General features: G+C 49.5%; 1 protein-coding gene across 1 annotated transcript in view; it reads right to left on the bottom strand.

The window, feature by feature from the left end:
* SLC52A3 (solute carrier family 52 member 3) overlaps window positions 1–24,959 on the bottom strand; it is a 51,368-nt gene extending 26,409 nt beyond the window's left edge. The window contains exons 1-2 of the mRNA XM_069650943.1: window positions 23,354–24,959; window positions 13,909–14,032 (exon numbers count right to left, since the gene is read on the bottom strand). Of these exons, the coding sequence (XP_069507044.1) occupies window positions 13,909–14,032; window positions 23,354–24,399 (1,170 nt within the window). The 5' untranslated portion in view covers window positions 24,400–24,959. The remainder of the gene's footprint in view (window positions 1–13,908; window positions 14,033–23,353) is intronic.
* Between the last annotated feature and the right edge of the window lie 905 nt (window positions 24,960–25,864).

Below are 25,864 nucleotides of genomic sequence, written 5' to 3'. Positions count from 1 at the left end.
GGCTGCACAGCCTCATGCCCCTTGGACAGGACTGCAGTACACACGCCCACTTCAACACCCCCACCTGACCCCACCTGACCCCATTGGCTGGGCTGCAACGGCCACCTCCTCCATCTCCGCCTCCGTCAACTTGGATGACTCCAGGAGGTATTCCGCTATGGATGGCTCCTGTGTGGCATCACCTGGCCCACCTGCTGCTGAGTCCACTCCCACCTTCACCTTCTTGGACTTACCCCAAGCATCCATGCCCGATTGTCACCGGTGCTACCCCAGCCACATCGCTCCCCAAAGATGAGCTGTCACGGGTGCGTGGCCGTGGTCTGCGCCTCTGTTTGATGGAAGCATTCCTGCACCCCTGCTCCGCAGCACTGCTTCCGGCCTCTTCATCAGATGCAACTGTGGAAAAGGAGACAAAGAACAGCAACATCGGTGTACTGCACCAAAGGCAGAGTGGCATCACCAACATTCACAAGAACATGACTTGTCAAGGGAACAACCATAAGCCTCCACACCCATACACATGGACATGCAAACCACATCCATGCAGACAACTGCCTGGCCATCACTCCACACAATCACATCAAACTACATGCCACTGTCACAACCAGTCTATTGCATATGCTATACACACATGTGAGCACGCCATAGCAACAAGCACATACACAGGTCATGCACACACATCAACTCAGAGGGCCCAAGCATTGCCACGACAAAATCAAATATGTATTGCATATAAATAATTACAATTAAAACGGGGAATGAAGGTCAAAGCAGTCCAGGGTAAAATAAGTAAAGAAATAAAACCCCATGACTAACTAGCTATATACATGAAAAACTTGCAAGGAAAGTCTGTCAAGTCCGGGGAAAATAATAAATAAAAAAGGAAACCTACATCTAAATAATCACATCATAGTCCTGTGAACTGCACTGGATCAAGCCAGACATTCAAATGCACGTATTGCATCCAGGCGTGAGTGATGCACAGTCACAGATTTCCTTTTTGGGCACATACACATAAGCATCTTGCATGCACATGACGTGGACAACACAACATCAACTGGCACAGTTGCCATCCTGAAACGTTGCAGACACACGTAACATTGCATGTGCACGGTCTGTAAGACAGCACTACAACACACAATGCAAGTAAGAGCACATTTAAAATCCAAAGATGTCTCAATGCACACATGGAGAGCAATGTCTGGGGCATGCATGCAGACATCCGTCTCAAAAGCATACTTGCTGCAAGGCTAAGGGGGTCACTCCCAACATACTGGTACATGCACATGCACCATAGAGCAGTGCAGTACATGGCTACTCACCAGTCGACTCCAGACGTTGGCGTACTTCGTAGACCTAGGTGTGCAGTGCTGGGTAACACCTCTCCAGGACCTGCATGTTTTTCCCTGACATCCGGCACCTGTGCGCACGGTGCCCCTCTGCGGTAGCAACGGCCTGGATGAATTGCATAGCCTTGCCGTGGGTCCAGGATTTAAGATCCTCCCAGCGCTTGTGCAGGGTCTTGAAGGAGAAGACTGCCACCCTCTCTGCGTTCATGGCATTCAGATCCCATCCCAGATCTCCTGATGACCTTCCTTGCCGCATTGCATCACATGGTTGAAGAGAGCATCGTAATGCTCCAGGACATTCGCCATCAGGATTTCAACTTCTCTGGTGTTGAAGTTGACAGCTCTCTGCCTTGCTGCAATTGGGTTGCCGCTCTGGTCTGAGGAAGATGGTGCAGACCTAGCAACCCTTGAGGCAGGTGGGGGTGGGCAAGGTGGTCCTGGAGATGGGCTGTGGAGTGGTGGTGGTGGAGTGGCACGGTGGGAGTCCAACAAAGCAGTTGAGGTGGTCACAGGGCCGGAGATAGGAGCATAGGTAATGGCTGGACAGCAGGCACTCCAAACGTAGTGCAGGTGGGCAGCAGGCACACACACTGTACAGGAAGCAGCAGATGGCAAAATTGGAGGCAGCATAGGCAGGTAAAATGGCACGTAGGCATGAGCATGGGTCTTCTGTGTCTCGCAATGATGTCAACCGCGAACAGATGAAAGGGACATTTTGCGCAAAAACTGAGAAAAGCATGGACATGTGAAATCAGAGGAAAGGCCCTCAGTGCGTAAATTACGTGACACGCGCTGCACGCAGGCTTTGAGCATGCCATATTTGGGAATACATGAGTACGTGTGGAAGCAACTCTGAACATGGGTGCAAAGGGGAGGAGACAGACGAGTGGAGTACTGCATATTTTGGGGTGCCACGCAATCCGTTCACTTCAGAGACCGTACAAACTTCTTATTTTGGTGGGGGATTTGGCTCCGTGCATAAGCGCATCTACTTTTATTATCATGTACCACTGTTCGTACCTTTCTGGTAGCTTTCCTGGGTTCGCGTATGCTTTTTTAATGTTGCTGGGTGCCACTGCGTATCGCGTACTGCATTTTTCTTATTTCGGAAGCTATCCTGGTATTATTCTTTTTGCGGGGTGCCTGTGCATTACGCATACCATAATATCCACACCTGGGGTACATTTGAGCCTTGCTGGACCACAGAACTACGTTTTCCATCATGTAGACTACCCCCTCACTAATATTGCCCAGGACAATTACTTGGTGTACTGTCCATATTTCCGTTACACCTCGAACATGAATGGAAAGGCCTCAAGAGGGAAAGGGGGCAGATGGGGCCGGGCTCAGGGACGTGCTGTGGAAATAGCTATCCCAGCCCCAAGGGTCCAGGGCATGCTATGGAAGCAGCTGTCCCAGCCCAAAAGGATAAGGGATCTGCTGTGGAAGCAGCCCCAGGGGGTCATGCCATGCTCCAGGCCACTTGTGGTCCAGTATCTGGACCCCAAAGTGGTCCCAGGCACACAGGGGTGGCACCAACACGTCGTGGCAAGAAGGCAAAGCCTGCACAGCAGGAACAGGCTCAACCCCATGACATGGTACAGGACACGGGCACATTGATGAAGAAGAACTTCCATGATGAAGAACTCCAGATCCTCATGACTACGTGACCATTCACCACCGTGACATGTGCCAGCATCCGGGGAGCACACATACAACTGCTCAGCGTATGGTGCATTGGCAGCATGTCACGGATAAGATCAACGCCTTAGGGTTTGAGAAGCACACTGCTGGACAGGTAGTGACACACTGGAATGATCTCACCCGTCGCACCAAATCCAAGCTGCGTGCCAACCTTGCCTCTGCTCTGACAACTGGAGGGGTGTCACCAGAGGAGGAGGAGCTGAGCGAGCATGATGAGGCTATGAGCCAATTAATTCTACTGGTGCAGGTGCAAGGTGTGGGAGGCCTGGAAAATAACGAGGACACGTCCAGTGAGTGACCAACATTGTGCATCCTGAGTATGTGAAGTATTGCATCCCCAAGATGTGTAATTGTGGTGCACATCGGGCTGCATTGGAATGACTGCCCCGAGTGAACCATGTCATGTGGTGTTCTAACACCTGTCCAGTGTACACAAGAGTGGATACAAACCATGTGTTGTACATCAGTTGAACAGGTCAGTGTGACAGTACCCATCCCCCGCTAGCATACCTCCAACATCTGTAACATTATACCACAACGTGCACAGTTGTTTGATGCATCCTTGATTTGAGTGACTCTGCTCTGCTAGACATGTGCATGTGCCTGAAATCCTAGTTACACTTCATGCCATGCAGGATATTAAATCTATGTTCACACATGTGCGTATGTGCTGCCATGCCACATAGAACATCCAAGCTGACACCCAACATGCCTTATGGCGTGCCCTGAGTGAGTGTGCATATGTGCAGACTGTTCACATCCCTGCTGCCCCAATGGCAATGACTCCTGAGGCAAATCATTGTGAGGCCTGCTCCCTGTTACCCTCCCACACTCAGCCCACACTCCATGGATCCATGCCCGCTCCTCTTGTGGGTCACTGTACCTTGTTCCTATCTACAACCCCATTGACGTACTCTCTCCACTTCACAGATCTTGCCTAGGTTGTATTCTTCCAGCCATATATCACCTGTGACTATATTCTTTTTGCCAGACTTACGGCATGTTCCCATTGTGTACAGTCTCTGTACCAAGACAACACTGGTGTGGCTTGTGATGGATGCAGACTTGGATGTGGATATGTGTGTCTGCCTGTTGCCATGTGATGATATTGCACATCACAGAGGCACATGCCCATGCCTATTTCACTGGTATTTGTCAATAGTTTGCGTTATCAAGGGCCATAATGTGCTTCTTAACGACCATGCTGGTTGGCAATGTGTCCATTGCCAGCATGGCCCTGAGCAGGGAATGTTGTTGCCAGTCTGCATATGCCATGTTCAGATAGCTTGTTGTCCATAGTGTGTGAATGCTGTATTTCTTATGGCAACATGCCCTGCATTTTGTTGCATGACAGCAATGTGATACACATGTTTACTGTAGACACGTTGTACATGACTCCACATGTCTTTTTCTGTCCATGTACAGGAAAGGATGCACCAGATGCGGAGGAGGAGGAAGATGAAGAAGAGTCTGTGGTGCTTCAGACCACCAGTGGAGAACGTGATGTGGCAGACCGTGAGAACCCACTCCAGACCACCCTGAGCCATGCTACAGACACTTCTGACTACTCAACTGGCTCTGATGCTGAACCGGATGTGCAGTCTTCAATGCTGGTGGAGGTGAGTGCACCAATGGGTAGAACAGTTTGGGCCTTGAGTCTGCAGTGGTTCAGGGGCCTTCACAGGGCCAGTTAGTGGTAGCATGCCCATCTGTGGTGGTTACGGCTGCACGGCCACCCACCCATGTATTCGTTTCTGGTCCTGGGACAGATGTCCAAGGGAGTGTTGCAAACCTGCAGCCAAGTACAGGGGCACCACAGCAAGGGCTATACTCCCTTGCAACAGGCAGGTGTGGGCCCAGCACATGTGGGGGGCATGTGCATGCTGGGCAGACAGAATGGGAGCAGCAGATGTTTTCCGCACACTGACAGGGTGCTGCCTTTGAGAGTTTGGCTGAGGGCATGGATAGGGTGGCCACTTCCATGATCCCCCCCAGCAACACAGGTGGAGCAACAGCTGCAGGTTATGCGGTCCACATGCCGCTCCCACAGGCTGCGCATGGAAGCCAACATCAGGGGCCGACGGGCAGATCTGCAGTGTCTGCAGGCATCCCTGCTTGCAGAGGGTCGGGCACACAGGATTGCCCTTAGGCGTGAGTTGTTGGCCCACAGGGCTGCACTCCATGAGGAACATGTAGCCCCCAGAAGACTGTTCCACCAGGAGGTGTTAGTATTGAGGCAGACAATCTTGCAGGAACTCTGTGCAACCCGTGAGATTGTGCATAGTGACCTCCAAGCCCTCAGTCTGCTGGTGCATTCATCAGGGTCACGCATGGAGCTGCCACTGAGGACCAGGCCAGGGCACTGTGTGGTCAGCCTGCAGCACCACTTACACCTGCAGATTCAGTGCAGGATGGGGGTGCCAGCACAGACATGCTTCTCGGTCCACCGTAGCTGTGCAGTCCGTAAGCACATGGAGGGGAATATTTCTGGGGGACGTCCATCCATGTGGGTGTTGAAATGCACCCTGTCCCTCCCCCCTCCTAAGTGGACTCCCCAACCCCCTGTCCATTTTGTAGACCGCAGGCCTGGATGTTGGCATGTTATTTTTGAGTTGCCCTTTCCTGGTTTGTTTTTATTTGATAGCGTTTTATTTTTTACTTGAGTCATGCAGTTGCCCTCTCAAGGCAATGACGTTTGCAGTGGTGGATATGCAGGCATGCAGAGTGGGGTCAACTTGCATCTTTGCATGGTGGTGCTCAGGATGGCATGTGCAGGTAACTATGGAATCAGTGTATCCCGACACATGTGGGCTGTGTGAATGGTACTTAACTATACCTGTTGTAATGTCCTGTCCCATGTTGTTTCAGTAATCGTAATGAGGCGGTGACTTCTGTCTCGGTTGAGACACCCTGCACTCTTTGACGTCTATGCTCCCCATGCCCTCCACCAGGCACCGGTCCTCCTGTCACTAATTCCGAGGCTCAGTTCCCGGTGAAGGTGATGCGGGATTCACACCTTGCCGGCTAAGTTAGCGGGTAAGCATGAGCACTGTCTTGCATGTTCAGCATGCGTCATTGTTCCCCGTGTTTGCTGCATGTGGAAGTTTCCGATATATATGTGCTTTGCATGCTAGCATGCCAGAATGGTTTTTTAAGTGGTACTCATGTCACTATCTTCCTCCCTCGATTCAACTCAGCTATGCCCGCACCTACTGTGGTGTAGTGCATGTCACTGGCCATCTCCAATCCAGGCTGTGTACTCCTTGATGTGTTTTTAACTTGGCCTTCCCTCTCACTGTCACTCTCTCTCTTTGTTGTGCTATGCTGCACTCGTGAGCAGATCACAATCTGTGTCTTGTCACCCTCTTGCACCCTGTGGTCCTTCTACAGTGGGTGGTCTCAGCATATGTCCATGCTCCATTTATGTGTTGTGATGTATGTGCATGTTCTTTCTGTTGTTACTATGCGTGGCACTGCATGTAGGATATGTGTCTCTCGGTGGGTTGCATCGTATGCAAGGCAGGTGGGTACCCTGTGCAGGTAAGTGAAGGGCATTTGCAGACACTTGTGTGGTGTTTGGCTGGGAGTCTTGCACTGTGTGCTTGTCTTGTGGGGCACTAGTACTACTTAATGGGTGCATGTGTCACCTGGTGTGGTTCTGGTCATAGGTATGGGCATGGTGTTGTCTCTATGGATTGGTGGGGCCACAGGCTTTAGATTCCTAATTGTGGGTGTTCCAACTGTGTGGGCCTCTCTTGGGTGGTTGGGAGTGTGTGGCAGGGCCAGCTGTTTGTGGCCTGTGACAGGCGTTGATGGTTGTGCTAGTGTGTGTCTCTTTGCACTTTGCACATGTGTACTGAGTGAAACTTCACATCCATTGCAATGTTTGTGGGGTAATGTTTTGATGGCACATTTGGCCTCTGTTGGTCAGGGTTCCCCAATTATGGTGTGCAGCCCCAGTTACGATCCACAACCAGGGAACCATTGATGCCCTTTTTTCGATGCTATGTTGTGAACCGGCACACTACATTGTGCAGTGTTGGTGTTTTCACATGCATGTCTCATGCATGCTGCACCATGGTGTTTGCAGCTTCAAGTTGACCGCAGCTGGGTGCATGGTACAGAGGCATTGAATTGAATGCACAATTTGGCCAATTGCATGCTGTCACAATGAAGTGTGCATTGACCTTGCACTTTTCCATTGCATCCTCCCTTTTGTGTGCATTTATCCTTGCTTGCAGTATCGCATTGCTTGGACATGTTTGCTTATGTCTTCCATGGCAGTTGCCTCTGTGACCAGCCTTCCAGTCTGACATCGGCCTCTGTGAAATGCTGCCTCAAGCATGGACCTGCCTGGAGTGCAAGAGGTGAGTATTTGTGTAGTGGCCTTCTTGTGCTTTGCATCATGAGCTCCAATGACTGTGTTCACTGCACTGTCCCAATACTACGCTGGTGGTGGCATGCCTTGTCATGTCATTGCTTGTATTGGGTGTCCATGCTTTTTTGATGGCTCAATTATCTGCATATCTGATGTCTTCTCATTGTCATGCAGCATGTTGACTGATACGTGTGTTTGTGTGTTGTGTATGTGCCATCAGCTTGGGAATAGGGATATGTGACATGCACATTTGCTGCATGTCATTCAGGGGTCAGGCTGTGTGGGGGTTGTTGTTTCTCAGCGTGTGTGTTTTTGTCTTTGAGTTGCATGCAGTGTGCTGGTGTTTCTGCATGCGTGCTGGGGCACATGTTGATCGTTGTCTTGTGAATTGTTGTTTGCTTGTGTTGTAGGTCACTGAGGGGGGCATTTGGGTTTTGGGTTTTTGGGTGCATGGATGTGTTGGCTGCACACTGTTTCATTTTTTTCATTGTCTGCAGATCCTTCTGTCAGGGAATGATGACTATTTCCTTGGATGAATTTTGACTGTCGGCTGCATGCCCAGGAGACAGGTAAGATGTGCATGTATCTTGATCCTTATGGAATGGCTACATTAGTTGCTGCATTGCTGTATGTGGCCATTCTGGTGTGTCACCATCTTTGTCACAATTGTCAGTTACCTCTTTGTCATTTGTTATTTTGGGATGGGGTTTATTGTGTTCATGTTGCCAGATTCTGTTACATGTGGATCGTTACTGCACTGCTTTTCAGCACCCCACAATAGGGACATGTGTGTGCGCATCATGCACATTCTAGGACATGTGTGCATCAATATGCCATTGTGCTTCTTGGATTTTGTGGAAATGTTACTTTTGGAGGCCATGTATGGCTTGCAGCTCAGGCATGATGTTTGAAATTGTTCAAGATTTATCGCAGCATACACATTTGATAGTTATGTTAGTTAGTCATATGGGATGGTTTTAGTGACAAAGGGGTGATTTCATTGAATGGTTGGCATGGTGGTAGTGGTTTCCCCCCTCTTCAATGTGTTTCTTTTTGAAACACAAAATAGAATGTCTGTTTAGTTCAAATGGATGCACACAAATTTGCACTTCCAAGGGCAATTTCTCAGGGTGGTTTTGTGGGCACACTGGATTGGCCCATTGTCATCATTGCATGGCACCTGGGATTTTGCTGGATAGTGTGCACTCCACAGGAGAAGATTTTAGGTGAAAAAAGATTGCACAAGCTGGGTACATGCAGCCTCTCTGCGTGCCCTTTGCCCAGCCATACGCAAGCGGTGTGCCTGTGGGTGTGGATGGTGTGCCACCACCATGTCCACTGGTACGCCACGCCATGTTGCAACATTGTGCAGGACACATGCTGCCACAATGATCCTGCAGACTACTAATGGTGCATATAGCAACACACCACCAGAGCGGTCAAGGAGGCAGAAACATGACTTTAGCATTCCGAATGTGTGCTCCACTATGCCCCAAGGTGCAATATGGGCAGTGTTGTACCTTACCTCGGCAGGTGTGTTGGGTTTGTATTGGGGTTGTGTATGGGCGTCATCATGTATTTACTCAGAGGGTAGGCACTGTCCCCTGTAGATGTGAGAATGGTTGTCATTGTCATTTGTTGACAGTGTCTATTGGTCTGTCAGCAACATGCATGCATATGCATGGCCATTCTTACTCACCAATGAGCCATGTGTTGCCATGCTTCCCAGCTTCCATGGCCCGGTGTAGTGGGGACATCCTGAAGATGTACCCTTCATGTGTCCTACCAGGATAGTTAGCATACACTTCAGTAATTATGCCCTTGGCATCACACACAACCTGAAAATTGATGGAGTGCCAATATTTCCGGTTGCGGAAGATGTGCTCTGTTGCTCTAGGTGGATGTAGAGCAACATGGGTGTAATCAATAGCACCTAGCACTTTTGGAAACTGCGCCACCCCAGACAAATCCTGGACCACTGCTTGCCTTTCTGCCGGTATTCTGGGCATATAGATATTCAGCAGACAGAAGGACGTACAGTTATGATTGCCAACACCTGGTGTAAGCAGTGAGACTTCGTGGCCTGGGAGATGCCACCTACAATGGTGGTGGTCTGCTAGAATGACCCAGTGGTCGGACAAACAATGCAGAGCAGTGAGCACCTTCAGCAAGGGGCTCAGTGCTTGGTGGGTGATGTGAGGCCATTTTCCCACTCCCTGACCAGTTCTAGGATGGTATGGGGGGGGCCTATGCCTGCCACATACCTAGTCATCAGGCATCCCAAAAAGGCTAGTCCGTGGGTGGAAGATCCGGGCCCTTGCTGTCCTCCTCCTGCGGTGTCCGATGATGATTGCTGCATCAAATGGTGCATTCATCGTGGCTTTATCCGTGCGTTTGTTGTGCGTGCGTGTTATGCATTTTTGGTGTGCGCGTTGATGTTTACGCCTGCTATCATTTGGCATAGTTGTTTTGGGATTTGCGCTTGCTTTTTTGCAAAGCGGCGTTCCCTGTTCAATTCCATGAATACATTTGTTTTGCACGCGTATGGGCGGTGGAACGTTCCTCTTAACGCCCCACATTTTCGCTTGTTCTTCCTCATTCCGCGTGTTCCGCTCCTTTGGGTGGCTGTGCAGGCCCGGCCCACCCTACTCTTGGAGTCTCGCGCAAGGCGTTCGACGAGTCACAGTGACGTGGTGGACCGTGGCGGATTCCTCGTAAGTCCCGGGTAAGCCCAGCGCATTGTTTTCCATGAATCGACAAACGGGGACTTGCGCGCAAATTTGTGCGCAAGTACCATACTTTCAGTGCAGATTATTCCCTGAATCGGGCCCATAGGTTCCACCTCTCTTCAATATTGATAAAAATAATTAGCAAAGCCAACAGTTTTGGGTTTTGTGTAGGTATGGAATAGGCATTTGCCAGGCACTGGCATCATGGTACTACCTGGGGCTAGGATTGCAACAGCTGGCAAATGGTGGGATTACCTGGGCATATGATAATAGTGCCTAGCAAACGCCTATCCCATACCTAATCAAAAGCCCAAACTGTTGGTTTGCCAGTGCTTGTTTTTAATAGGAATTCAGTGCAAGTAACAGATGGAGGATAAACACATAGCTGACAAACCACCAAGTGGCTAAAGGGACACTTGGTTAAGGCATTTATTCCACCTGGAGCTGATTTACAGCTGCAATTAATAAATTACCTTTGAGAAGAGCTAGTTCAAAGAGCGCCCAGAAAAGGGTGTTTTTGGCAGGTGAAGTGGGTAGTGGATGGGTATGATGGCCATTGAGATTTGCATGACCATGGGGTGATCAATGAGTGGGTAAAAACCAAAACAAAAAGCACATGCTGCCCCTCACGTGCCATCACCTTCCTACCCGCACTCTTTTGCCAATAGTTTTGGCTTTTAGGTGGCACTAACGTGCAACGCGGTAACCAAAAGTAACGATGACCCAAAGCCTCCCTCATATTCATGACAATGACCAGAGCCCCACTGAACTGTTAAATAATACAGCAACTCTCTGTGAAACCGCTGGAGTGTGACCAGCTCTTCCCGAAAGGGCCAAGAGAAGAGCTCAGATGATGAGGTAACACTAAAGAAATAATCATGAGGCGCACACACGGGGACGGAACAATCTTGCAAACATTAATCCTTCGATGCCAGGCTCTATTTGTGTTTTTTCCTTTGCCTTCGCTCACGCAACCTAAGGAATGCTTGAGCTAAAGTGCAGAACTGAGCCGTGCAAATTTGAAAATTAACTTTTGGCGCTATCCATTGTTGTGTTTGTCTTGGTGTGCTGGCCCCCTGAACCCCACTGCTTCCTTGATAGCTAATCTGCAGTAGCCTGGGGCAGGCACCATTGCTGAGCTCAGAGATGGCCATTCGTGGCTGAAATGTGGGGTAAGGGCCCGTATTGGGAGGAGTTGGTAGCTGTGCGGGGTCCGCGACCCAGGGGGACCTGGTCCACTTAAAGGCCTGAGCATACCTTACAAGAGATACTGAAGGCAGCGTTTTAGCAATGTAATAATGTTTAGACGTTTAACTTGAATTTATGCTTCTGATGTACACTCTGCGTTTGCTTTGAGGTGGGGGGCCCAAACCCCGCACACACACCTATTTGAATTTCCAATTCCTCCCTCGCTGCATCTAAATGTAACCCTATTCCACCCTTTGGTTTTTACTTTTATTTCTTTAATGCTCCCTTCCCAATTACGATTGCGTAACCGAATTGTAATGTTTTGGTTTTTAAGGGAGCTTTGCTAATTTTTCATTTGTTTATTAATTCACCCCTTCACTTTGTGGGCTTGGGGACGGTTTTGTTATACACGCTGATTAAGCTGTATCGTGTAAGGTTGTTGTATGTTGTGCTTTGTTATTTAATTTCACATTGAAGTCAAATATAACGTGTTTTTTTATGCAGCCTATAGTGGCAGCTAGTACGCCACAAGAGACCAAAAAATGAAATAATACCCGTGACTGGCACTCAGTTCAAGAAAAGGGCCAGAACGTCCAAAGTAGACCTGAAAACATAAGCTGCCATGCAGACCATATAACCGTGTCAGTGGTAAGAGCCCCATGCTACCCTCTGTTAGTAGGAAAATGTAACTGCAGCCCAGGCTGAGAAGGCGCAACAAGGCTGGTCTATGCAGATGAACTCCCAGAAGAGACCCGCCTCTCAGCCCTAGAGGAATCCTGCTCCCACATAACTACAACCATGCCCTTAAGGTTCCTAGCAGACCCCAAGAACTCCCAGGATGCCCGGTCCAGGAGCCACAGTTCAAGACTCATCCTCATCAAAAAAGGCCCGTACTTGCTCCCAGCTGTCCTTTCTATGGAACGGGCTAGGGTGCAAGAGACGGGGGGCTGCTCTCCTGCTCACGTGTGCGTGGTTTCAAAACACCCAGGCTCACAATAGCATTTTGGAAGGCTTACATGCCTGACCGACCCTAAACTAAAGACCCTGAGCCACGCACTCATCACCAGTTCATTGAAACGCGGTCCAGAATGCCACTGCCCACAGGAGGACAGGCACCTGGCCCCTACCCCCCCCTACTGTGTGTGTCTCACATCTGCATCCTCTTTTCACACAGAGTAATGAAGACAGACTGCGTTGGGATCTTATGCTAGACATTCTTACTACAGGTTGGCGAGTGTTACCATGCTTTAAAGGCCTCCTCACAAGTAAGGTACCACCACACGGGCCCACCGGGAACTCAAATAATGTCTTGCATGACCTGACACAAAACAATTGGGACTCATTATAAGGTTGCCGGTCCGGTAGTAACGGCGCCGGTAAACTACCAGCACCGTTACTACCGGACTGGCAACCTACGAGTTGTGCTCACTGGTGCCTTTCTGCCTGCCAGATATGACCTGGCGAGCACCACTCGTCGTATGCACCGGCATGATTCATGAATGGTGCCGGTGCATCCGACCTCCCCATTCCCATTGAGCCCCATAGGGCTTAGCGGGAATGGGGAAGAATATTTTGTGGTGCCGGCGTATGGATAAATACCGGATCTGGCAAGGCCATAATGACCCGGTAATTGGCCATTCGCGGGCTACCGGCACGGCTACTGCCAGTATCATAATCTCTTAATAATAATATTGTTGACATGAAGGGGCCAGGCCTTTTCAATGTTTCTGTATTAGTTATTGCACTCCGTTCCCTTACCTTGTGTTACTAACATCATTCCTCTTCATACACATTCTATTCGTCATGCCATTCTTAGCTCAGGATTGGCTGCCCCGGAATTAACATTCTGGAGTTTCACCTGGGGTGCAACACATAGAGGTGGCCAGGCAAATAAGTCACAAAGCTTCTATCAAGCCCTCATGCATCCAGCGTTACATTGCATACTAACTTACAATTCTCGCGAAATATGCCTTGGAAACGCATCCCAGTTGGCAGAACACTTAAGGACACCTCCTCTTCCCTTTAGCAGAGCTCTGGTCCCACCTAAGAGGACTAGCACATAAACCCATGCCATCCCAAACCCTTCTCCCCCCGGTGCATCCATCCCTCCCTTTGCTGCTTGAAGCATCCATGTCCAGCTTTCCCCTTCCTCTTATCTTCCCTTTCCTCCTTTTCTTTCCTCGGGCAGACTAAGGTGTGGATGCGCCTGGCGGGGGCGCAGTGCGCCACTCCACTGAAACTACCACTGTGGTGATGTGGTGCAGTATAAAAGCCAAATAACATAACATAGCACATCAGATCCCTGGTGGAGGTGTCTCTTTGGTTAGAAACCCTCATCCAGGTGACCCTAGATCATGGCTAGTGGTTCAGATGAATTCAAAACCTTCCACCCATCGCATTTGTGGTAGCAGTTCATGGCATAGCAGGTTGTGTTTGTTGATCACTCTGATGGTAGAGAGCCACGGCAGCTTCTTGGTGGTGGTGCAGGAGGGTGGGTAAGCCTGGCAATGACTGAGTTGTTGCAGGTTTGGAATTATGAGGGGGGGTCTTGGATACTTACAATGAGAGCGACACCCCAGTCCGAGTGGTTCAGGAACGGGCAGGGGCTCAGCACAGCTGTTACCATGTTGTAGGCCCCAAACCCTGTGCCAGCCAGAGACAGGGCACCGAGCAGCGGCAGAGACCTGCAAGGAGCAAGAGACACGAGTGGTGAACTGCTGTATGTAGACTGCACAGCAGCAGAGAAAACAAGGCATAGAGAGGGGGGAGACAGAGATCGAGAAAGAAGGGGGAGAGAGAAAGGGAGACGGAGAGAGGAACGGAGAGAGAAAGAAGAGAAGAGATCGAGAAAGAAGGGGGAGAGAGAAGGGGAGACGGAGAGAGGAGCGGAGAGAGAAAGAAGAGAGAGAAGGGGAGAGAGAGAGAGGAAGAGAGAAAGAAAGAAGGGGAGATAAGGAGGGGGAGAAATAGAGAGGAAGAGAGAGGGAAAGAAGGGGAGATAGAAAGGTGGGGAGAGAGGGAGAGAGAAAGAAGGGGAGAGAGGGGGAGCGAAAGGGGGAGAGGGAGAGAGAAAGGACGAGAGAGCAAGGGACAGAGAGAGAGCGAGAGACTGAGAGAACGGGAGAGAGAAAGGAGGGAGAGAGAGAGACAGAGAGAGAGAGGGGAGAGAGAGAGAGAGACAGAGAAAGAGAGAGAAACAGAATGGGGTGAGAGAAGGGGTAGAGAGAGAGAGAGAGAGAGAGAGAACGAGAGAAAGAAGGGTAGAGAGGGGGAGAGAGAGAGAAAGAAGGGGAGAGAGACAGGGGGTAGAGAGAGAGAGGGGGGCAGAGAGAGAGAGAAAAAGAGAGAGAAAGAAGGGGCGAGAGAGGGGGGAGAGAGAAAGAGAGAGAGAGAAGGGGAGAAATAGAGGGGGAGAGAGAAGGAGAGGGGGAGGGAGAGAGAGAGAGAGAGAGACTGCATAATATTGGCTACCTGCCAGGAATGAAAAAGAGAGGGCTGTACCCCCTGCCCTAGTCCATCTTCTGTCTCTATGACCCCGCCCGATCGCACTCATAGGTGAAAATTCCAGTTCACCAATTACAAATGGTTTCTGATTGATCCGTTTTAAACACGAGGCACTGGGCTTTGGGCTTCATAAGTTCAGTAGAACAAGCAAAGGAAATTCTACTGGTTCCATGAAAATTCCATCTGAAAACATTAGACACTGACAGCCTGCTCAAAGACACTAATGGAATCAGACGGATGTCCCACCATAGCAGTTCAGTAGGCCTAAAGAAATCCCATATGCCAGCAATGGGATCTAGTGGAATCTATGTGTAATTGATCTTACAGTGTCCCCAGTCTCCCCTCCTCATTCTGTGTGGGTGCAAGAGAAGAGGTTTATCTTCGGAGGATAGCTCAGTGGCAACGTGCTCGCCTTGGAAGCAAGACGGCACAGAGCAACATAGGTTCGATCCCCGGGTCAGCGCTTAGAAACCTCTGGGTATTAAGTGCTATAAATAACCTATCATATCATTCACCAGCATGAACCTTCGCCCCACCTGTGGGCGAAACTCTCCCAGTAGCGAAACATGCCCACAATCTTGATGTCCAACTAGACTAAGGGTCTGCAGCCTTCGACTCCCCACCATGCCTAGCCAGCATAGTCAATGTCAAGGGATCATGGGCATTGCAGTCCCCTCAATACTATGCTGTTTCTCGCTCAACAGAAGCAGAACCTTTAGAGCTATTGTAAAAGCAAAAGAAATATCGAGGCTGAGTACCCCAAAAGGAAATACACCAAACACAGGCTTATAAAGATTCACGGATCTTTATTCTACAACTGTACAGTTTACAAAGAAACAAAGTATCAGATAGCTATCTGGCCCTCAGTACATCACAGCAAATACCAGCCCTTTCGGTGTGAGAAGTGAGAGGTACTGGACGTCTAAACAGTTGTGTATTTTATACATTTCCAATCATAATGTCCAGCCCCTCTACAGGTTAATGATACTCGGTCTAGGGTTCGTGCCGAGTTCACTTCTAGTTTGTCCAACTCTATGCATGTGGATCATCTTCAAGTTGCATGTCAACAAGTCACAATGGCAACAGTGCATTCTTGGATTTAACATTAAGCCTTAACACATGTTTTATACAATGTAGTTCAGCTAGTGTCCACGTTCAGTATTTTAGACAGCATTGTAGTTGATGTATGTCCGCGGATCGGACTTGTTGGGGCAGGTAATCCTCTGTCCGCAAGTCAGGCATGGGACAAGGTCTCTTTACTCGACCCAAACATTCGGCCAACGGACAGTTTGAACATAAACTTCATGTACAAAGGTCAGGACGGCTCCGTTGCAAGCGGGAAACACTGTCCACCATTTTGGAACACAGAATTTCTTTGGAGTAGAAATCAAAATGGCGGGTGAACCTAAAATGGCGGCAAAGTCGATCTAAGATCGGAACTTTGGAATGCGGATTTCTTCGCAGAGCGACTGGGCTTAGGCCAATATATACAATAAAGGAGGCACAATATGATATCATGTTTAACACTATTACGACCCGGGGGGTAACCATGGTGCTATTAGCGCCATGGTTGCCGCCGGTAAACTACCGATTCCGCCATGGTTGGCGGGGGCGGTAATTCCCCATTCACCATGGCCCTTACCCATTCCCATTTGAGCCCCCATAGGGCTCAATGGGAATGGGGAAGGCAGTAATTACGGTACCGCAAATTGCAGTACCGTAATTACCTCCAAAGTCCCTTTGCGGGTCCCATCCTTAACGGCTGGTAAAACCAGCCGTTAAGGGAGGACCCGCAAAAGGACCTTGGATTGGCCGGTAAGGGATTACCGGTACCGGTGCCCTTACCGGTAACGGTAATCCCTTACCTCCCGGGTCGTAATGAGGCCCATTTTCTGATGGGCCTTTCCAGGAAGCACAGTGCTCAGGCCAACCTTCATTATACAGGTTTTTTTTCACAAGACCAGAGAGTTCATTCTACCCTGGTCTCCTTTGGTTCATGTTGCTGCTGCATTTGGTAGGGGGTTGTCTCATTGTCTTGTGGGGGTTAGCACACTGGTCAAAACTACTAGCCACATAGTAACTCATTAAACTGGCCCACATTGGCCACAAAAGTGGCCCACTTTGGCCAAATAAATATGGCCCACACCAGCATTTTGTGTTTTTGGTTTGGCCATGGGCCTATTGCCCTATAGGCCAGTCCGAGCCTGGGGGTGGGACCCCTGGTACCCCAACCCCAGTATCCTCCACCAACCTCAGGTGAAATTGCTGTAAATCACTGTATGGTGGGCTCTGCAAGAAACTGCTACATGAAATAAAGAGTTCCCAAAATGCAGGAGGCATGGGGAATTGATGAAAACAGACCATGGGCCTAGATATGGAAACACCAGTTGGGGAACCCTGCTATTATTGGCAGTTGCAAAATGCCACCAATCAGAGAAGGGGAACATACTACAAAGGAGTAAAATGAACTCCATTCGAGTACGCAAAGGAGCTCATGCTGGACTGAGCCCTGACGTGAATGCAAGGCGTTATAGCCTTGAGTAAGGCTTTAATGCCTTGCATTCACGCCACGGATCATTTCAAGCATTTGTATGGCAGAGAGGCAGTGCGGAACGTTACTTGCATTTCCGCTGCTCCCTTTCTCTCTGACGTACAAATGCTGATGCTCCCTATGGGGTCCGCCAGGCAGTCCCCACAGGAATTCATTGTGCACGCTCCCTATCATGCGCGCATGGTAAGCAGTGTTCACGAATGAAAATTAAATGCTCTCTGACATGATATTGTGAAAAGTGTGATAAGAAAAGTAATGAAAAGTAAACGCTGCCTGGCATGCAGCGTGCCCGGCTGCGTTTACTCACTTTGCACAGTGCAGTGCAAATGTGAAGGGCAAAAGGCGGCATACACACTAATATGCCACCTTTTGCCCTTTACATTTGCACCCCACAGTGCAAATGATGAAAATATGGCGGTGGGGAGCCGTTTACATTACTGTACAAATGTAACTGCACCCCGCCGCCAAATTACACTTTTTTTGTAAAATGAGCTCCAAAGAGATAAAGTCACTGCTGGCAGGAAATGTACTGCAACTGCTGGTAAACGTATTGCTGTCGGAAATCAGCATTACAAAACAAAACCAGCATTGATTGAAATTACCACTCAAATTAAGATCAGATTTCAGCTGGTCTTCGGAACAGTACCCTGTACGAAAATGCCAGAGTGTGGCATGGACAGCACACATCCCACTAATGATGAAAGAGTCATTTGTGTTACAGGGACCCCAATCCTGACAGGCAGTGTTTTTATCACTTGCAGTCCATTTTCATCCTATCCATGTTTGTTTAGTTGCTGGAAAAGCAGGAACATATCTGCTGGATATATTTTTAGTCCTGGTGGTATGTACTATCAGTGGTACTTATGTGGGGTGCATTTAAAGGCCCCAAAAAGAAATCCCTTTCACTTGAATATCAGTTGTGATACGTAACTAGTTTTTGCCAAAAAGTTGAAAGGAGAACAAAGGATGATGACAAATGGAAATTGCCATATGTTGCTCCAAACCCCTAAACCAATCATGACTTGGAGGCTTGGTTTGGGACGAGAGAGAGGGGTAACTGTCCAATCCTAGTGGCAGGGAATATTGCAGGGTACATCCCCAAGATTGTAAAATTGCTGGTGTCATCGCTGCTTTATAAGGGGGACTGCACTTGGACAGAGGGAGAGAAAAAGGAGAAAGACAGGACGACAGAGAGAAGAGAAAGGCCATCAGGAAGGCTGCTGAAACTTACCATCTGAAAGCTGTAAGAGACACCAGAGTGCATCTGGGTGGAGCTGTCTATCTCTAGAAAGGCCTAAAAGCTGACTGGGGCCTACGGTGGAGAGCAGGAGGCCATCTTTGAAAGTGCAGTGACCAGATCCCTGCCCTTTCTTTCCAGAGTGTCCTGAGATGCAGCAGGCTTTCCGGAGCCTTAAACAGAGGCTTGCTATGTAAGTAGAACTGACCCTGGGAAACCAATAGGGGGGGCAGTCTGCTTGCCTTAAATCGCTTCCCTTTATAGTGGGTGGGGGGAGGCAAACCTGTGTAGATCCTTAGCCTATGTAACCGAATATATTAATTTCATGAAATCCCCATTTGGCAGAACAATACGTGTGGATTTTGTTAATATTCGAAATTAAGAAGGCTCCCTTCCCAGTATGCGCTGAAAACTATAGCCTATAATTTAATTGGGTAATCCTTGTTGTGCAGCGGACCCTGGCTTCTTTAAGGAAGAGGGGTGTTCTTGTTCTTAAATCAATGCAACCTTTTTATACAGCTTTCCCAACACAGGCCTTTCAGTGGAGGGGGGGTCTGAAATCCAAAATTCCCCAAATCATTCCAATTGTTCTGTCTGACTTCCCAACATAGACCAAAGCAGGGTGGGGGTGGGGGGGAGATCTGAAAAACAAACCGCTAAATCACCCTGTGTTTATTTTAAACCAAAAGTGTGGGTGAAATCATAATTGCCTTATGTATTTGAACCAATCTTGAAGTCCTACTGCTAGTCTTTTAAGCCTGCAGGAAAATCCAAATCGCACAACATTACATAAGTGCCTTCTTTATTTGAACCAATCTTGAAGTCCTACTGCTAGTCTTTTAAGCCTGCAGGAAAATCCAAATCGCACAACATTACATAAGTGCCTTCTTTATTTGAACCAATCTTGAAGTCCTACTGCTAGTCTTTTAAGCCTGCAGGAAAATCCAAATCGCACAACATTACATAAGTGCCTTCTTTATTTGAACCAATCTTGAAGTCCTACTGCTAGTCTTTTAAGCCTGCAGGAAAATCCAAATCGCACAACATTACATAAGTGCCTTCTTTATTGATCAGTGCAATTATTTTGTGAAGTGAAATTTACAGAAAGGGAAGAATTGTGTTGGTGTTCTTTTTAACTCACTTTTGTGATTTGGTTATGCTGATAGAAGTTGATTGTGTTGTGCCACGCATAAAGCAGTGTTTTGACCTTTTTGTGCTAATTTCCATTACTTTTAATTTAAATAAATACCAATATATTTCCCGTACACCGGCCTGGTTATTAGCTCATTGTTAGCCCTGGGGAAAAGGATCCAAGAGGCATGATATGTGTCTGAGATGAGGCTAAAATGGAATCTGTTGAACAGTTGGTTGCATAACCACTTGAGTGGGGAGGGAAGGAACTCCCCGTGTTGAGGGTGGCTTCTCAATAAACTGTTACACGTCCATGCCACCAGCAGTCTCAAATAACAGCAATGCCACTGAGATTATTGCCAGCAAGCAATAATCCCAGCAGCAGTCATTTTCCATGGTAGCGGGTGGGGTTTCTGAGTGCAAGAAATGCCTTCTGCTGGCTGCAAGCTGAAGCCAGGAATTCACTTTCATACTTGTCATGCGGAACGTCCAAGTATTACCTATAAATGTTGACCAAAGTTGTAAGACAATTTTGTAGTTTTGTGAATACACTTTTGGAGGTGTGATCCTCACCCCCTTTCTCATACATACCTAAACATTCTAGCAAGTCCGTGGAAAGCCTCACTTTTGGAGGTCCGGTAGTAAGCTTGTAATGCGTACATTACGCAGCTTGTGCCCCTTCAGACACACGTGTGTGAATCCTCGAGTGGTTAACTTCCAGCGACTCTGGCCTAAGGGCCCGATTCATGGAATTTTATGCACAGTTCGAAGTGAATTTGTACTGCTGAAAAGTGACCCTGCACTGCCGACACAAACCCTGATTCACGGAACGGTGCAAAGTGTATTTTTGCAGTGCAATGTCCGTGCGAAGTCATTTTGTACTGCAACAATTACTATGCACTGCAAAAATACACTTTGCACTGTTCCGTGAATCAGGGTTTGCTAGTCTTTTTGTGGTCTAATCGCAACTGCATATTGTTAAGTTATTGCTTTCGTCAGCAGTATCCTGCTTCCCTGTGCAAGCTGCAAAGTGTTGGAACTCCCTCCCTGCAGCCATCCGAGCCTGGACTTTTAGATCTAAAGTGAAAGCATGGCTCTTTGCCCAGCAACACTAAACTTATACCCGACCGCATCTACTGCCCATATTCTTTGTGGTGTCGATCTCACTATTGTTATTTGTACGGCCTTTGTTAGGTTTGTGATCCTAATACTGTGTAGACCTGCTGACGCGGCTGTAACCCTGTTGATTATCCATATTGCTCGCCATGGCCAACTGTGATTTGTTCCCAGCTGCCGCAGCCTCCTTGTCTCTATTCTTGATGTTGGCACGTTGATCATTTGTAACCATTGTCAATAAGCCACTGTGTACCTGTCTCTTGATGTATGTACTTGTAGCAATCACCTATGCTCAAGCGCCCAGATACCTCAGGGTTAGGTGCACTCTACAAATAATAAACTAAACTAGGTCACAGGAATCCTGGAAAAAAGCTGTGTGAATCTTCTCTGTGGGGCTGGATCACAAACATTTGCACTGGAGAAAGTACGGGTATGCCCTTGAGCAGGTCAGATTTGCTCCTGCTGCCTTCACCTGATTCACAAAGCCTTAAATTGGAGCAAATCGGGAGATGCACTGAGCATCTTTCAGCTGCACAAGTGCAAATGTGATTCACAAAGATTTGCTCCAAGGCTTTGCAGAGATGCTTTGCGGCTCTGCAGCCGCGGCGAATCTGATGGAAGGTGGCCGGTGAAAATCTGATGGAAGGTGGCCGGTGCAAATCTGATGGAAGGTGGCCGGTGAAAATCTGATGGAAGGTGGCCGGTGCAAATCTGATGGAAGGTGGCCGGTGCAAATCTGATGGAAGGTTGCTGGTGCAAATCTGGTAGAAGGTGGCCGGTGTAACTCTGGTGGAAGGTTGCTGGTGCAAATCTGGTAGAAGGTGGCCGGTGCAAATCTGATGGAAGGTTGCTGGTGCAAATCTGGTAGACGGTGGCAAGTGCAAATCTGATGGAAGGTGGCCGGTGCAAATCAGATGGAAGGTGGCCGGTGCAAATCTAATGGAAGGTGGCTGGTGCTAATCTGATGGAAGGAGGCCGGTGCAAATCTGAAACCCTCACGGGGATCTCCTGATGTGCTCCAGGCAACATTGTTAGAATTAGGCCGACTCAGCCTTTCATCCTCCTGCGCTCGGAATACTTTGAGTTGGGTAGTAATAACACCTGATAATGTGCTTAGAAGCAGGATGAAGTGGGAATGAAGCGCTGTGCAAGAACACACATGATTATGAATTGACCCTTGAGATGGCTGCTTGCCAGCCTTTGTGGGGCTACAGCATCGGGAAGAAGTGCAGTAGTCTCTGGCTCCAGTGGGAGTGGGGGGGGCGGTTAGGGGGGAGCAGAATCTCCCCAGTTGGCCGTGCCTTGTTTTTCCCCTTTCTTCGGCCGGCATCTTTCACGTTCACACCATTTGTTCTTTTTGCAAAAGTAGGGTCAATTATTTCCACCCACTGAAATGTCTGGGGGGGATACACATACGGGGGCAGGGGTGCTACTGCAGTAGCAGACAGGGTCCACACAGGGTTTGGCCTATTAACGCCACACGCTCACATCACCCCACTCCCATCTGAGGTACTACGGTTAGCTCTGCCCCCCTCCCTCTCCATGGTGCCCTTTTTTGTATGTCTCCTCTGACTTGGACACTACTTGGCCTACGTTTCCCTCACTCCGTTGTATGCAGGGACCTCCCCTCACAAAACCTATTAGTACAGCAAACTCTCCGGCCTTCAGGCTGGCTCGCTCTGGCGGCACTGCTAACCCCTTTTTCCCCAAATGCCCTGCGGCTGGGATGCACTCACTCCCACATTACCCCTCGTCTCCCTCCAGCCACCCCACGCTGGGCTTCCCTTCCTAGTGTCCATGTTCCCTCTTCATCTCTATTCTTCTAGTCTGCCCTCTGCCTGCGGCTCACCCAAACTTAGAGTGTGTGGTGCAGTGCAGCTCAACCCCCCATTCTGTTTGCCCCTGAATCCCTTTGCATCCCGTCCCGCCTCCCTCTGCCGAACCAATCAATGGAGCCGCCCGTTCGGGTCATCGCTGCTCCGACTGTGCTGCTACCAGGCCTCCCCTGGGTCTGCAGCAGCGCCTGAAGGAGTTCTGAAATGGAGCATTTTACACAGTTGAGAGTCGTGTATTTATAGAAACCCTTGTTTGAGCCCAAGGTGACTGCTGGGAGCTCATTCTGCAGAGAGATGGCGAGGAGTGCCCTCTAGGACTTAATGCGATCAAGGATATGGTGTCTTCATCTGGGCTCGAACCGCCGGCTCAAGTGAAGGTTGGTGGTAGGCACCCCATCGGATGAAGGGACGCTAACAACAATCTGACCATAACTAGTGGTGGAACCAGTGGGTCGGGTGGGGGGCTGAGCGCCTCCCTGGCTCCCACTGGTGCCCAGTGGGCTCACCCCTGCCCCCCGGCACCAAAGGCTGTCTCCGCCACTGACTATAACACATGCTTGCCACCCTAAGAGAGACTAAGCACAATCTCTTTCCCACACCCCTCAACCACTCCCGGACATGGGGTACGTACCTGCTTGGCAAGAACATGGCGATAATGCAGGCAAGAGGGTTAGCCATGGATCCCAAGGTGGCAGAGAGGTGGTAGGCCATGCTGCCGTATGGCATGCAGGAGTATGTCTGTATGGATGGCAAGACGCCATTGGTGAGTGAGTTCACCCAAGCAACCATGAAATAGATGAACGCCAAGTGGGCATGTGAGAATTTGGCTGGATCATCGGTTTCTGTGTTGGGTCTTCCATCGAGATTTGCATTCTCCGACCTTTCAAGTGAGAAGCTCTCATCGCCATCAGAAGGTTTTGGTCCATTGGTTGAATGGACGACGTTGTTCAATGATCTTAGGGAAATCGATCCAGCCAATAGGTTGTCCCTGGACAATCCCACTGACCCAGATACGCGGGTGAGGAAGAAGAAGGCCACCAAGCAGAGAACCATCATGGCGGTCAGCAGCAAGAAGAAGACATTGGTGGAAAAGTTGGCCGGCAGGTACTCTGTCAGTATTTGGTGCTGTTCGTCAGTCGCGTTCCCCAGAGTGGTGTTGACGGTCAAGGAGACATTCACACAACTATGCATGCCCACCCCTTGAGCCAGGGCTAGCAGGCCTGGGATGAAGCCACTGAGCCCCTCGCCAACAAAATAGGTGGTCAGGTACTTGGATGGCAGTTGCGTCATGAAGGGCAAAAATGTGACCGACGAGGTGCAGTCCACCAGGGAGAGGAGTAAGGTGATGGAGAGGAAAGCAGTGCTGTGAAGAACCCCTCCCACCAGGGAGGTGTACCGCCAGAGGAAGGCCAGGAGTAAGCATGCAATAATTCCAATGACCACGATGGTGTATATGGCGGCCACCTCATTGAGCTTCCCGGGCTGAAACCTGTGCATCAAGGTGACAAAGAGTGGTCCAACATTGGCCATCTGGATGATGACAGTCAGGTAGGAAGGCAGATACCAGCCTTCGGGGAGCTCATTCACAATAAGGGGGAGCTCCACCCACAGTCCATTGATGGCCACCCAGGCTCCAGTCCCGAACATGCATGCCAGCAGTTGGACAAGGACAGCCATGCTTCCAGAACCTCAACCAGTGCCGCGGAGATGTAAAGGACAAGATGGCAGCCGTCTTTTCAGGTCTGTGAGCACACAGCAGGGTAACGACAGCGACAAGGTGACTTCTGTATTTTCCTGCTGTTGAGTAGGAGCACACTGTTCATTCTCTTGTGTGTGGACCAAGATATGACGTGCGTGCTATCAATCACAGGTGTGACACTTGGTAATGGTCCAACAATTTTTGCTTGGCTCAGCAGAAGAGGAAAGCCAATCCTGAGAAACAGTAACACCAGGTGGATTCTTAAGTCCTGTTGCCTGGACCACCAACCAGAAGGTAAGCAGGGTCCGACTTCTACCCCAGTTCACAACCCACAGAAGGTGATAAGTGGCTGTTCCTCCGCGAGAAGGGAAACGCAAATGGCGGGACTGTTCTTCTCTGAGGATCCGAGCTATCTCCCGGTTATCTGACGAGGCGCAGGTGTGTGGCGCATCACGGGAGAGCGACCCTGCCAAACGGGCTCGGTTTCCCCGCAGAGCTGTGGGTGTGGGAAGGTATTAGAGATGGCATGGGCTGGCAGTGTGCAGTCACTGTGCTCGCCGTCTGATTCCCAGCCGTGATTCAGAGGCGGCGCGAGGCTGAAGGCCAGAGAAGGCGGGGCTGACCTGCCTCAACAAAGGTATGCGGCCAAGGTGCGCCGCCCTCACGGGAGTTCAGGTCGGCTGCCCGTGCCAGTAATGTACCCGACGAGCTTCCATTCGTTTTTGACACAAGACAATTGTACCGACTAGTTTTGTGAGTTGGAAGTAAACAAGCAGCTTTCAATTACCTGCTGGATTCTTTTTTTAGCCAAGTAGACATTTTTGCTTTGAACACGTGGGTATTTTTGCTCACGTCTTTGCTTTGTGTGTCGCTAGTTATTCCGCAAATAAAACGTTGTGTTTGTATGCCAATCCTCCCCTTCAGCTGGACCGGCTTGGGTCATGGCTGCTGTGACCTCCCAGGGGTCTGTGGCAGGCAGGCAGCGCACGACGAGTTTCTGAAACAGAGCGTTTTACACCTTTGAGAGGCGTGCATTCCCAGAACTCCTTGTCCTGGCCCCGCGGCGCGGTGACTGCTGGGAGCTCGTCCCGCAGAGACAAATGGAGGAGTCCCCTCCAGGACTCAGTGGGCTCAAGGACGCGGTGTGGCTTCCACTGGCCCTGAACCACCCGCTCGGGTGAAGGCTGGTGAAATAGGGGGGTGGAGGCAGCTTCAACATATTGGGGGGTGAGGGGCCTGAAGGGCAGTGCCAATGCAACTGCATGCCCGCTATCCAGTGTGCCTTTGCTTTGTGAACTCTGCCATCTGTAACCCTCCTCAGAGCCGGCCGTTTCCTGGGGCGGCTGAAGTTGGGGATACAAGAAGGTGCCCAGCCAGACTGCTGCGGAATCAGGGGTCAAGTCTTAAAAATAAAAGTGGGGGGACTCATCAACAAATTAATGA

This window comes from Ambystoma mexicanum, chromosome 3p (assembly GCF_040938575.1).
Source record: "Ambystoma mexicanum isolate Mex_15411 chromosome 3p, UKY_AmexF1_1, whole genome shotgun sequence".
NCBI lineage: Eukaryota > Metazoa > Chordata > Amphibia > Caudata > Ambystomatidae > Ambystoma > Ambystoma mexicanum.
The sequence above is the reverse complement of the archived record's forward strand: the minus strand, read 5'-3'. Positions and strand labels throughout refer to the sequence as shown.